The sequence below is a fragment of the Podarcis liolepis genome, assembly GCF_965112155.1.
Source record: "Podarcis liolepis genome assembly, chromosome: 16".
Lineage (NCBI taxonomy): Eukaryota > Metazoa > Chordata > Lepidosauria > Squamata > Lacertidae > Podarcis > Podarcis liolepis.
In genome coordinates this window covers 2,811,976-2,826,946 of record NC_139567.1, presented here as the reverse complement: position 1 = coordinate 2,826,946, position 14,971 = coordinate 2,811,976, and the positions used below count along the sequence as shown (strand labels likewise).

The 14,971-nt window shown below is 43.6% G+C and overlaps 1 protein-coding gene across 1 annotated transcript; it reads right to left on the bottom strand.

Annotated features, from left to right (window-relative positions):
• Positions 1–6,356: 6,356 nt before the first annotated feature.
• Positions 6,357–8,522, bottom strand: LOC310695621 (D(1) dopamine receptor-like). Its single transcript, XM_083480285.1, has one exon. It carries the CDS (start codon positions 8,259–8,261, stop codon positions 6,894–6,896), a length of 1,368 nt encoding a protein of 455 aa, XP_083336411.1. The 5' UTR covers positions 8,262–8,522; the 3' UTR covers positions 6,357–6,893.
• Between the last annotated feature and the right edge of the window lie 6,449 nt (positions 8,523–14,971).

Here is a 14,971-nt window from a genome sequence, read left to right as displayed (position 1 = left end):
CTTGAGAGTTAAGAGGAAAAAATTGAGGGGGGAAAGAAAAAATGTATTAAAAATCTTTTTAAAAATTAAGCAAAAGGGGGGGGATTGCTTTGGGTCCTGTGTCCATTTGCAGCCGCCAGTGGCACCCCTCTGCCAACAGGGGAGGACCTGCGCAGCGCCCTTTTTCTCCCGGGGCGATTCCCTGATGAGTCCCTGCCCGCTTCTCTTCCGCTGGTCACTAGAGAGGTCGGGTCAGGGCCGGTTTTGGACTGGGCCATGTGCTTCTATGCAGCCTCCCTGGCTCTCTCGGTCCCCCTCCTACTCTCTCTCTTGATGGCTGCAGTGGCAGTGGTGGTGATAGTGGAGGCTGGCAAGTGTTGGGGGGGGGGGGCTCCGCTGCATTGTCTGTTGGGCTCCAGAGGCCTCTGGACCTCCGGTCTCTGTTGGAACACTGCTGGGGTGATCCCAGTCCTGTTGCAGCCGAGGTTGTCAGGTGGGGGGGTTGGGAGCCTCGCGCAGCCTCCTTAGTCCTCATGTTAGGCACCCCTGGCTCCCTCCTGCTCAGGCCGCAGTTTTGGCAATGCAGGGACCAGCCAGAGAGCCCTGCAGATGCTGGCGGTCCCTATAAAAATAATTTATTATTTATACCCCGCCCATCTGGCTGACCTTCCCCAGCCACTCTGGGCGGCTCCCAATCAAATGTTAAAAACAATACAGCATATTAAAAATTTCCCTAAACAGGGCTGCCTTCGGATGTCTTTTAAAGATAAGATATCTACTTATTTCCTTCACATCTGAAGGGAGGGTGTTCCACAAGGTGGGCACCACTACCGAGAAGGCCCTGTGTCTGGTTCCCTGTAACCTCACTTCTCGCAATGAGGGAACCGCCAGAAGGCCCTCGGCGCTGGACCTCAGTGTCCGGGCAGAACGATGGGGGTGGAGACGTTCCTTCAGATATACTGGGCCAAGGCCATTTAGGGCTTTAAACACTTTGAATTGTGCTCGGAAATGTACTGGGAGCCAGTGTAGGTCTTTCAAATCCGGTGTTATGTGGTCTTGGCGGCCGCTCCGAGTCACCAGTCTAGCTGCCGCTTTCTGGATTAATTGCAGTTTCCGGGTTACCTTCAAAGGTAGCCCCATGCAGAGCGCATTGAGGGAGATAACTAGAGCGTGCACCACTCTGGTGAGACAGTCTGCAGCAGGTAGGGTCTCATCTTGCGTACCAGGTGGAGCTGATAAACAGCTGCCCTGGACACAGAATTGACCTGCGCCTCCCTGGACATCTGTGAGTCCAAAATGACTCCCAGGCTGCGTACCTGGTCAGGGCACAGTTACCCCATTCAGGACCAGGGAGTCCTCCACACCCGCCCACCCCGTCCCCAAAAAACAGTACTTCTGTCTTGTCAGGATTCAACCTTAATCTGTTAGCTGCCATCCATCCTCCTATGAGCTCTGCACTTGCCATCTTGCCTCGCCAGAAGTCCCAGAACCCCTCACAGAGTCACAGTCCCCAGCAACTTTTAACCAACTACAGTTTCCACAATACTTTCTTTATTTAAACAATTTACATACTGCTTAACTACAATAATATCTGAGCTGTTTACAAGATATACAATGCAAAAAGATATTAATTGGTTAAACCTATGAAATCAGATTTCAATGAGACAATCAGACTTTGAGGGAAAGCCAATCTGAATGGCTTTAAAAGTGGATTGGACAAATTCATAGAGGATACTGCTGTCAATGGCTACTAGCCACGATGGCTATGATCTCCCTCCACAGCTGGAGGCAACACTGCTTCTGAATGCCAGTTGCTGGAAACCATAAAAACGTGTTCATCCTACATATGTGTTCCTCATGTGTATTTAAGGGTGTGTGTGTATATATATATATATATACACACACACACACACACCAAGAAAAGAAAACATATATACATATATACAATCCCAAAAGATGTCATAATGCCAGGATGAGTTGATTTTTACAGGTGACAAAATACCACAGCTGAATCACAGAGAAAATTCATAAACCAACATAGATTTTCTTACACAGGAATTTGCTGATTTTTGGGAATGGGACTTGGGTCAAGAAGAGTTTAGAATTGTGAGGGCATTTAGACTTGGAAGATGAGGGAAAAAAGAGAAGAATAGAATAAGAGACTGTTTGATTTCCCTCCGGACCAAAGAAGAGAGAGACAAAATCTTGGGTTGGAACTACCAGAAGAACCTAGAAATACAACAGTCAAGAGTGGAAATTTTTAAAGACGTTCCGAAATACCTTTTGGATCTTAGACCTAACTATGGAGATATTGTTGCTCTGCTGAGAAGGAATAAAATCATCTTCAGGTGGGAGTTCCCCCAAGGCCTATCTTTCAGTTTCAAAGGAAGGAAAAAAAAAATAAGATCAGTAGAAGATAAAGTAAAGTTTTTGTTTAAATACGAAGAAGATCTGCAGAAGGGAATTGGAAAAGAGCCAACAGCGTTGGATAGAAGATCACCAGATAGAGGACCAGAGCAAAGAGCATCGGACAGAAGATCACCAAACAGGGGAACATTGGATATATCGACATTATCCTTTGGATTGGACCTCCCAGTGAACGTGTCACCACCACCACCAACAGAAGAAGAGCAAGCATTGGGTGCAGTTGGGGGGATACCAGAGTAATTACATGATGGCGTTGCAGGTTTTGAGCTGGAATGTGAATCGACTGAACTCCCCCCCAAAAAGGCGGAGAGTATTTCATTTATTGAAAAAAGAGCATTTGGACTTGATTTGTTTACAAGAAACACATGTGATAAGGCTACACAGGAAGATATTGAGTAATAAAAGATTAGGCCAAGAATTTATCTCATCAGATAAAGTTAAAAAAGAGGAGTGGTCCTCTATGCAAATGAGAGCCTATCACCAAAATTCATATTCAAAGATGATCAAGGAAGATTTGTTGAAATTCAGTTACAAGGAGAGAAATTCCTGATTGTAGGTATTTATGCACCAAATGAAGGAAAATCGGAGTTCTTTAAGAAGCTACATGAGACTGATGGACTATATGGACTACAATATGATCTTGATGGGAGATATGAATGGAGTGGTGTCCACAAATATGGACAAGGCACAGAGACAGGTAGTCACCAAAGATGGTAGACTACCAAAAACCTTTTTTGACATCACTGAAAGTATGGACATAGTTGACATTTGGAGAATAAAGAACCCTCTGGGAAGAGAGGGAACTTTTTTCTCTGAGGCTAAAATGACTTGGACAAGAATTGACCAAACCAGGGGACTGGTTCCGAAGATCTGCAAAACGGAGATTTGCCCTAAAACTTGTTCTGACCATAATGCTGTGAAGATGGAAATGAAATTGACGTCAATTGGTTCCTTTAGATGGAGGATGAATGATACTCTGTTCAGGAATGAAGAGGTGACTAAGAAGGCCCAAAAAACTCTAAGAGATTATTTTGAGATAAATATGAATTCTACAGTGGAAAAAAGAGTAATTTGGGACGCAACCAAAGCGGTTATGAGAGGATTCCTAATACAACAGAATGCAATTAAGAAGAGAATTCAGAATGAAAAAAAGGATAAAATCCTGGGGAAAATAAAGGAAGGAGAGAAAAAACTGAGAGCAAAACCAAAGTCACAGGAGATCCTGAAAGAGATAAAGTTATACTAAACACAATATATGAAGCTGATGAATCAGGAAATAGAATAGAAGATCAAACAGATGAGGCAAAAGACATTTGAATCGGCAAATAAGTGTGGAAAATTGTTGGCCTGGCAGATGAAAAAAAAGACAAAAACTCAATACTATTACGAACTTGGAAGTGGAAGGAAAGAATATACAGAACCCAGTGGAGATCAGGAAGTGTTTTCAGAGATACTTCAAACAACTTTATACACAGGAGAAGCAAAAAGAAATGGATATTGATCGATTTTTAAAAATGAATGGACTACGTAAAATCTCTCAGGAAAAACAGCTAACGTAGAATTATAAGATAACGGATCAGGAGGTGGAAGGGGCCATCCAGAACATGCAATTAGGTAAATCTCCAGGACCAGATGGTCTGACTTCAAGATATTACAGATCTTTGAAAGAATGGTCAATACAACCATTGAAGGAAGTCTGCAATGAAATATTGGAAGGAAGACAGGCACCAGAGTCGTGGAAGGAAGTTTACATTACACTTATACCGAAAACAGAGACTGAAAAGACACAGCTTAAGAACTACCTCCCTATATAGCTGCTTAATGTGGATTACAAAATTTTTGCAGATATTTTGGCTAAAAGATTTAAAAAAGGTGTTAGCAGAAGAAATTCATATAGACCAAGCGGGCTTTCTCCCGGGCAGACATTTGTCTGACAATACGAGGAATATAATTAATATTCTAGAAAAACTACAAGTGAATATCAATAATAAAGGAGTCTTTATATTCGTGGATGCAGAGAAAGCCTTCGACAATATTTCTTGGAGTTTTATGAAGAATCTACAGGGGATGGGGGTTGGACAAGGTTTTGAAAATGGTATAGGTGCAATTTATTCAGAACAAAAAGCAAAATTAATTGTGAACAATGTGATGACAGAAGAGTTTAAGATTGAAAAAGGGACACGACAAGGTTGCCCAATTTCTCCATTGCTTTTTATATCGGTCCTCGAGGTTTTGTTAAACATGATTAGAAAGGACCAAGAGGTTAAAGGTATACAAGTGGGAGCTAAACAGTACAAACTGAAAGCATTTGCTGATGATTTAGTATTGACTTTACAGGAGCCAGAATCTAGTACTAAAAGGGTATTGGAACTGATTCAAGAATTTGGACAGGTAGCAGGCTTTAAGTTGAACAAGATGAAAACTAAGGTTTTAGAGAAAAACTTAACTGTGAATGAGAGAGAGAGGTTTCAGGAGGAGACAGGACTAACATTGGTTAAAATATGAAATACTTAGGGGTTAACATGACGGCTAAAAATGTGAATTTATTTAAGGATAATTATGAAAAATGTTGGATTGAAGTGAAAAAGGATTTAGAAGTATGGACAAATTTGAAGTTATCATTGTTAGGCCGAATTGCTGTGATAAAAATGAATGTGCTGCCAAGGATGTTATTTTTGTTCCAAACATTGCAAATTTTGGATAAGATGGATTGTTTCAAGAAGTGGCAGAAGGATATTTCTAGATTTGTTTGCCAGGGCAAGAAGCCTCGAATAAAATTTAAGATACTAACTGATGCTAAAGAAAGAGGTGGATTTGCCCTGCCAGACCTTAAACTTTACTATGAATCAGCTGCTTTTTGCTGGCTGAGAGAATGGCTGCTTCTTGAAAACACTGAAGTGTTGGATTTAGAAGGTTTTAACAATGTATTTGGTTGGCATGCATATTTGTGGTACGATAAGGTAAAAGTACATAAAGCGTTTAAAAATCATATTGTTAGAAAAGCATTGTTTAATGTTTGGATAAGATATAAGGATTTGTTAGAAAAGAAAACCCCAAGATGGTTGTCACCAATGGAAGCGAAGGCACAGAAAAAACTCAATATGGAGGCCAAATGGCCGAAATATTGGGAAATTCTGGAACAAGATGGAGACAGAATAAAATTGCAGAGCTTTGAAAAATTGAAAAACAAAGTGTGAGATTGGCTCCATTATTACCAAATAATGGAGGCATACAAATTGGACAAAAAAGTTGGTTTCCAGGTGGAAAAATCAAAATTGGAAACAGAATTGTTAGATCCAAAAACCAAGAATTTGTCAAGAATGTATAAAATTTTAATAAATGTAAATGAAGATGGAAAGCAGTTATGTCTCACACTAGAAAAAGAGAAGGAATTTGTTACTTCAAAAGCAATAGAGTTATAACAATTTAGGAACCCTTTTGGCCACTTCATGTGTAACCTTTATAAAGCAGTAAAATCAAATAGTTTATTAAGCTGGGATCAAACAGCAGGCACTTTCTCCATCTCTGTCTCCTTCAGTCCCACACCAGTTATGGCAATTTAGTTCTGGCCTCTAAAAACTAGAATCGAGAAAGTGAGCTTTACTGTTGGGTTACTAACCTGGAACTTAATCCATAGCTTGTTTCTGGTTCATAAGCCAATGTGAAATCACTGAATCCTGTTGTGGATGCAACAAGGAACCGTGGTTTTTTGTCACTAGGGTCACAGCATCCAAGTCAACATCATGGTTTAGGACGCCATGATTCTTACATCAGAAAGGCATTTTGTTTACTGTTCTTAGCTTGTTCATCTTTGTCCCATTGTCACTATTCTGCCATTTTTAACTTGAAAATGATCAACACGGTGACGAAAAGACAATGTTAAAACTTCAGAACAATCTTCTAAGTATAGAAGCCATTCAGTACTACAGACAAGCTTTCTGTGCATATTGTTTCCATCAAAGATGCTTTAGTTGTGAGCCACTGCCTGCACTTCCACTGTGAAACATATTAAATTGTTTTCACTACGCACCCACCTCGGGTGCTCTTGTCTGGCTGGATTGTGTCCTTGACAGCTTGATAATGTCTCTTGCTTGCCTGGATGGAGGATAGAGGGGTGTGCAAGCATGTGTAGAAATTAGCCTACTATACGAAGGTACAATGCACATCCAGTTCTCCACCCACTTCTGCCTCTGGCCCTGCCCACCACTGGTATGTGGCCCTTGGAACCTTGCCCCTCAGGCTCACAAATGTTCTGCATCCATGCTGTACCTTAGTCTCCCTCTTGGATATATCTCCAGGCTCTGAGAGCATCATCTGCAAACACATTCCTTTCCAGTCAAAGAGTCAGTTATTTGTCACACACACCCCCAAAAAATCCCTCTCTCCATCAACCCCTCCCCATCACACGACACAGAATTTGGACTAAATGTGAAGAGGCTCTCTCGTTGTGTCCCATCCCCCTTCACACAGCCTCCTGTCTGTCTTTTTTAATCCAGCGTCTTATAGGCGATCTTCTCTAGTGACGTATCGGTCTCATACTCCACATGCACTATAGCTGACAAAGCAGCTCCCTTGTTATCATGGGAGGTATCACGTGAGATCTCAGAGACTTTGTCAAAAGTCAAATCATTATCCTCCCCTTGGAGGGACATGGTGTGAGGTAGAAGCTGTGGGTCACTCAAGACCACCAGGTCTTTCTGGCAGGTGGTGTCGTGATGGTATGAAACCAGCTCATTGCTGAAGTTCACCGTCTCCACAGCATTGTTGGGGCAGAAGCGGCCACAGCCCAGGATGGTTGTAAAGGCCTTTCGGAAGTCCGCATTGAAGGCATAGATGATGGGGTTGAGAGAAGAGTTTGCCCAGCCAAACCAAACAAAGATGTTGAAAACTGTGTCGCTGACACATGGCAGTTCTGCCAGCTGATGCAGGTTGTGGTCACAGAAGGGGATGATGCAGTTGAGTACAAAGAAAGGAAGCCAGCAGAAGACAAAGACCCCCATTATAATGGAGAGGGTCTTGAGGACCTTAGTTTCTTTTCTGAAGGAATTCTTCAAGGACACTTCATGGGGACACTCGTTGCTTTGGCAGCTCTGGGCGTGTTCCACGGCCCTCTCTAGAGAGGAGATCCTCCTTATCTGTCGCTGAGCAATGCAGAAGATCCTGGTGTATGTCACAATCATGATAACAACAGGGATGTAGAAGCTGATGAGGGAGGAGGAAATAGCATAGGTCCTGTTGAGGCTGGAGTCACAGTTTTCCTCTGAGCTCCAGGTGATGTTGGAGTCTCTCTGGTGGGCAGGAGGAAGCTCCTTGGCTTGGTGCCATCTCAGCTGGACGGGTATGAATGAGATCAAGACGGAGAGCATCCAAGCCACCCCAATCATGACAAAAGCCACTCGCTGGGTCATCTTCCGCTCATAGCGGAAGGGGCTGGAGATGGCCCAGTAGCGGTCCAGACTGATTATGCACAGGTTGAGGATCGAAGCCGTGGAGCACATGATGTCAAAAGCCACCCAGACATCACAGAAGCTGCCAAAGGGCCAGAAGCCAGCCACTTCCGTGACCGCCTTCCACGGCATCACCAGCATGGCTACCAAGAGGTCTGAAACAGCCAGGGAGATGACAAACAAATTGGTGACTTTTGAGCGCAGGTGCCTGAACTTGACCACTGCCATGCATACAAGGGTGTTTCCCAGTAGGGTGGAGAGGATGAGGAGGAGGAGCAAAGTGGCCAACACCACTTGTAGGGACATCTCTGAGTGCTCTTCCTCTGCTCGGCCTTCTTTATTGAGGGTATCATTAGTCATGGCTGATGCACCAACACGTCCTCCTCTTCGCAGGTAAAGCTCATCCATGCCTACCTGCAGTCCTCCAGCGTCCAGAGTGTTCACCTTCTGCTACATCACCGGCCCATCATATCCCTGCTCCTCTCCTTCTTTGCTTGAAACTCAGAAGCAAACGCTGTTGGCTCCCCAACCCCCAGGATCTCCGCCAGATCTTCAGCTCAAAGGAGCAATGCTCAACCTTTCACTCCTTTCCAAGATTCCTACCGGCAGCCTGGCATTTCCCCCACCCACTTTGCTTTTCAGACTGCCACTCAAAGCCAGCCAGTTCTCACCTACTACACTTTTTGCCAAGTGGACTCTCATATAACAAGCCCACCTCCCCTCCCCTCATCAGCTTCTCTATGCTACCCCCCCAAGCACGACCCTCTTGTGCTGGCTAGGATTTGGATGTGGCTTTATATGGGATGAATACAAGACCTGGGATTTCTCCGCTGTTGCTGCTGCTGCTGGATGCTCTTTCTGCCTTTGAGCTCACTGTGGCTGCTGTTGCTCCTGTTCCTGCTAGGCTTTGGTGAGAATCCTTCCTTACCTCTGAGCACTCTTTGCTCTGGGACCTTAGGCAAGGTGCATTTTAGCAGACAGGCTCTCAGGAAGAGTAGTGCGAGGAGCAAGAGAATAAGCAGTTAGATGCAGTCTTTCATTTAGTGGCAGTCAAGGGTGGAAATTCAAATTCAGTAAAAGAGACTCTTGGAGGCGGCAGGGAGAGGAAGCAGATGAGGGCAGTCAGAAGAGGTTTGTGTTCAGTGTGTGAATTAAGGGGGGGAACAGAGGCAGCCGGGGCCCCATTCCTTACAGAATACAAGTCCCCTTAGCTGCCGTCAGTACAGGGATTACAATAATTTGGTTACGGACTCCCCTTCCCTTTTGCCCCATAATCTCTCCTCTGGTTTGTGGTCCCCGAATTTCCTATAAACTCCAGTCAATTACTTCCAATAAGAATATTCTTCCAAGTGGAACTTTGGATTCCTTACATGTACAGTATTGGGAAATGGATTGATTGTTGCTGCTGCTGCTGCTGTGGTAGGTATTTGCTTTCCTCGGTGTATTTTTTTAAAATTCCATTTATATTATCGACTTTATATTATATTTATATTATCCCATTTTCTGTGATGTTTTTCTTATCTCCCCCTTTGCTGCAGCCTGTCTTTCCTCTTTTTTTAGCATAGTCATAACACAATAATCTTTAAGTGTTCTGTTGCTCATAGTTCAAAACCTGCTTGCGGGTTCTTCATGTTGTAGTATTTCTTTAAATGATCTGAGAAAAGCTTCCATTCTTTTTATTTTTTTAAAAAAATCATTAGCTGTTAGCTTCACTGACTTAACATAGTCTATCACTTTACTTATCCATTCTTCTTTGGTGGGAACTTCTTCATCTTTCCATTTCTGAGCATAAAGGAACCTAGCTGCTGTAGTTACATACATAAACAACCTGACCATCTTTTTTTAATATTATTATTTCTATACCTATAATCCCTAGCAGAAAAGCTTCAGGTATGTGGGTTTGGGGGGGGGGTTGTGTGTGTTTTTTGTATACTCAGTTTAAATATCTTTTTATAATCTCCCTCAGTACTGAGTAATCTGATCATTCTCTTTTTTTTTATGAACGTGAACATAAGCAACTTTTAAAGCAAGAAATCCCACAGCCTTTTCCTAGTTTATTCCCTACAAGGAGAGATGACACCCAGCAAAAAGGCCAGACTAAAATAATTTAGCTGGACTCCAAAGCAGGGATGGGGATCTTCTGGCTTGTGAGCCAGACTTTGCCCACCAGAATTTCCCAGTTGTCCCACAACCATGCCCACATGCCTCACACCAGATGTGATATGTGGCACCAGGGCAGGTACAGATGCGTTTGTATAAAGTAGGATAGCTCCCCATGCATCAGATGATGTGTGATTTCAATCCTGATTGGTTTGTGTGCACCAGGAAGCAACTGGCTGGCATGACTGATCCTGCAGAAAGCAGGATTGAACCCTCTGCACATCAGCTGAGACACAGGAAGTTCTATCCTGCTCCGTTTTGGTGCACCAGCCAGTTCCCGAATCCTGCAGGAAGTGGTGAGCATGGTGGGTTCAATACGGTTCAGGACATATCTCCCTTCCCCACCCCTGAGGGCCAACTATGTCAGGTATGCAGGAGCATCCACCTGAGGTGAAATTAACAATAATAGAATAATTGAAGGGGGTTGTGGGTCCCTTCCAGCGCTATGATTCTATGAAAATTGGTCGGAATTCAAGGTTAATCAGGTGTGTCTGCAATATCTGCCAGACTGAAGTTCCAGGGCACAATTTACTAGTCCGAAGTGATTCTCTTCCACTAGTCTGCCAGCAGCACTTTAAAACAAGGCTGGGAATCAGCAGCACTGACCTCATTTAAGTTCAGGTTAGTCTTCAAATTAATGGCCCATATTCTGTCCTAATTTCACTTGGGTTCCTGCAGAGCTCGATGTGACCCACAAGGCTTGGATGTTATTACACAGCACAAGAATAAAGGTAGGAGAAGGTGCAAGTCGCTACCCAAACTGGTAGCCATCCAGGCCTGGAGCCAAGGCAGCTGCAGAAGCCTCTCCTCTCATGTGAGCCTTCCATTCTCAGCCCTTCCGAGGTGCCAACACTTTGCGTTTCTTCCTTTTGAGTGAGGGGCAAATCTGTCAGTGTCAGTTTCTCCTTTTTCTAGTCTTAAGCTCAGTTTTTCACATTTCCATGCCACTTTGTGATTTTTTTAAAAAGTCCTTATGAAAATTCACCAGCATCTTAGTGCAAATTTCTTCTAATATCGTATATGTATTTTTGTATACAATGTTGAATCATACACCCATTTTTTTAAAAGCCTCTTTCCCCACATCCAATGCATTTGTGTTATGTTATCTTCACCAATATATGCATTTTTAGGTATACTTCAACCTACTATCTGCACTTCCTACACACTACTTGAAAATTTCAAAGAAGTGCTTATTTTGAAGTATTTCAGTCCAGGCATTATTTTGTGAAAGTGTGAATTACAAAGTTCACCTTAGATACAAAGTATAAATAGAAGATAATAAAAATTCAGTGCCATGCAAAACCTGCTTTAATCTCCCAGGCTTTTTAAAGTATAAATTGTTTAAGCCTCTTTTTTACTATTGATTGCTACTGGCAATTTCAGCATATAATTTTCCTAATTTTATTTTATTGTGCTTTATGTCACAATATGCCCTGGAAACTACAGTATACAAATGTTTAAAAAATCAAGAAACGTATCTTTAAGTGCAGGGAACTGTTATCAGTGAGAACATGAGTGTCTATTTAATAAGTTTTAGCCTCAAACAATGGCTCTTGAATAATTTATTCAGCTACATATATTATGTCCCCCATATACTCAGCTTGTTTCTACCACCTGAATACAGAGCCTATTCCCACCGCCCTCCCAGCCCATTAATAATATCAGAGCTTGGAATTAACTAGTTTTGTTTAACAATGTTCACTGAATTAGTTCAAAAACATATGAACTACACCTGAAAGTAGTTCCCATTATTGCTGGGTGAACTGGATGTGAATCAAGTTTGTTTTGGGGTAGAACTTCAAATGTTTTCTAGATCACCTTCTACATAATTCTCTTATCCATTTTTAAAAAACTTTTTAGACTCTTGGGGCTGTTAGGCTTAAAAATCGTAATTGTCAGGGAAAATAAACAATTCACATTCCACCCATGCATGCGTTTCAATGTTTTCTTAGTCATCTTAAGTATGTTTTCTACTTCAGCACAACAGTTTGTAGAACAAAATGCAGAACAAAATTTGCAGAGGATCCTTTGAGTAAACTTGAACTGAACTGAATTATAGTAGTTTGTTTTGCAAAGGGCCAAAAGCAAACTGGAATCAGTTCCTTTTTGGACATGGTGAACTAGAACTAGTTCCTTTTAAAAACATTGTGCCCTTTGGCCCTTAAAACAAAACAAAAGCAACACAGAGAAAAATGACTCATGTCCCCTCCACCCACCCACCCACCCCAAATACAGGGAGGCAGACATAAGAACTGTTAACAGCTATGCTGAGTCTACATGCATAGCAGAATGAGGCAGAAGAATAGACTTGCCACTTGAGACAGCAGACCCAGGGTTGGGGTAAAGACCACATTTTTAAATATTCCCCAAAACTATTTATAACTTGTGGGTGAAATCACAACAGGCAGAGTGCTAGAGAGTCTCTTGCTTAAATGTTAGCTTAGTTTTCTATGTGCAGTGAGTTGTTTTCAACATGGAAGAGTTTTCATGTCAAAAATCTTGAGGTTTTGCCAGCCTCAGGAGTAGCGTGGCAGGCTGGCAGATGAGGGGGGACAGGAGCATGGCATGGGGCAGGGAGACTGGAGAACAGAGGCTGGGGGGTGGAGAGACACAGGTACTTTCCCCTCCATGGCTAGGGAAGCAGGATTCCCATCTCTCTTCTTCTCTCCCAGGGAAAGGAGCAGAGCAGAGCAGCGGGGGGGGGGGGAGGTGTCAACCCACTGCTAGGAGTGGAGGAACTAGAGTCACAAGTGAGGGCACAGCAGGGTCACCCAAGACCCAGCGGTGCTCCTGTTGCTGAACTGACGCCTTCTCCCTGCACATTTGGCAGTCTTGCAAGGCAAGAGGGTGTCATGAGTGAGCATGCCTTACTTGGCAGGTGGGTGGGCCAACCCATTGGGACAACTCTATAGTGTCTGGCTGTTAATCAGGTTGGTGGTTGGGCTAGATGATCGCCAGGGTCCCTTCCAATTCTACAATTCTCAGGTGCTTGAGTGCTGCTATAATTCACAGACATGCTTTTGGTGCTGGGAGCTGGCTTTTCAAGAGGTTCGCTTTAGCACATAACCTGCAGATTGTTAGTTACAGTAAATTCCTTCCAAGTCTCTGTGGGGTGGCTACATTCACTGCTGGCAAACAGCCCCCCAAGGTTAGCCCCCCCCCCCCGATATAGAATATATGGGAGATTCGTACCAGAGAGCCTGTTGCTGCTGCTGCTGAGACTGTTCTGGGGTAGATGAGCAACTGAAGGCCAGCTTCCTAACTTGTCTAACCCTTTATAGAATAAAAAATTGGTGGCTTTTTTACCAAAGAAAACCACCTCTCCATACTTATTATACTTTTTTAAAAAAGGAGGGGGGACTATGTTAAGTGTGCCATGTTAACAGATAGCACAACAGCTAAGCCATATTGCGCCTACCCTATAGGAAGCAACTTGCTCATTGTTGCTGTAAGGAAAAATAACTTCTGAGGCTTGGCAGTTCCCGTACTTTGGCAAGTTCCTTTAGAAAAATAGTGACATGGTGGAAGCTTTCCCTTGGAAACCAGCCCCAAGAAAAAGACTGCAGTGCTATCCTTGCTCTAATTACCCTGGCTTTTGCTGCAACACTTCGCGGTGACCTTAATCTGAGCTTGTAACGTGTGCCCTCTTCCAAAGGAAACAGCAGTCCTCCAATGACAACCCCCATGCCCCCCCCCATGCATGAAAACAGCCTCTCAGCCAGACCTCTTTTTAGCTGCAAAACTGTACATCTTCCTTCCCAGTGATCTGAAAGAGTGGCTAGATCAGGGGTCTGCAACCTTTAAGACAAAAAGAGCCACTTGGACCAGTTTCCGAAGGGAAAAAACCCTCGGAGCCGCAAAACCATTGCGACATTTAAAGCATGCCCTCCGATCTGACAGCGGGTGGGAAGGTGACGTCGAGACGGTGCGTGACTAACGCACGCACTGCCCCCATGCGACGTCACAGCCAGTACAGCGCCTGCCACAGTGGGGAGTGTCGGGGCGCACAATGCGCCTCCTCCCCTCGCTAGTATCTGTCCCGGAGCCGCGGCAAAGGTGTAAAAGAGCCACATGTGGCTCTGGAGCCGCGGGTTGCAGACCCTGGGCTAGATTCTTTAAAGTGAGAACAAGGTGATTTGGTTCTGGAATGCAGGTTACTTTGCAGACAAAACAAAGAATGTTGAAGAACTGAACCCACCTGTGTGCACGATCTCTGTGACAGGTATACCGACTTAGGCATCTTGCATTGATGTTATGCCAAAGGCTTGAAACCAAACCATCTGAAAAGTTTTTCTTTTTTTCTTTTTAAAAAAGAAAGCTTCTACATCTGATGTGTTGCCTTTAATATACAGGGGTGGCACATCAAAGGCTGTAGTTTAGGAAAGCTGTGAAAGCTGCCATACAGGCATCCTTCCCTCTGGTGTGCAGACGCTGTGCCCACAATCCTCTCTGATCAAGCAGGTCTTAAGCACAATGACACACCCACAAAAACATGTGTAGGAGAGATTACAGTGAACTGAGTGTCTAGAGCACAGCAATAATGCCTCTGTCATAGTGGGGAGGAATGCACATCCAGCCACAGATTTCCTTTGAAATCTGGGGGGGGGGGGGGGAGATCAAAACACCATTTTCACATCCAACAAGAAAAGGTAACAACTGCTGGTTAAATTGGAGTTTGACTAAAGCACAATTACAGATCCATTTCCGGAGACGTTTTTGTCAACAGCAGACAAGATCTTTTTAAAAAAGAAAATGGCAAAAGAGCACATGGCTTCCAATTTAACCAGCTTTGGACAAGAGAGATCATGGCTAGTCAATCTCAGGCCAGAAATAAAGACAGAGACAATGTGCAAGGAGTACTGGAGCAGGGGGAACTGGCTTCAACTCTTTGCTCAGTAGTGGGTGTTCTTGGGCTGGTCACTTATTTTTTAAGCCTCTTAGTTTATTTGGATTATTGC

Excerpts from the sequence above, each read along its gene's own strand:
- LOC310695621 (XM_083480285.1), bottom strand. The coding sequence starts at position 8,261 with ATGGATGAGCTTTACCTGCGAAGAGGAGGACGTGTTGGTGCATCAGCC.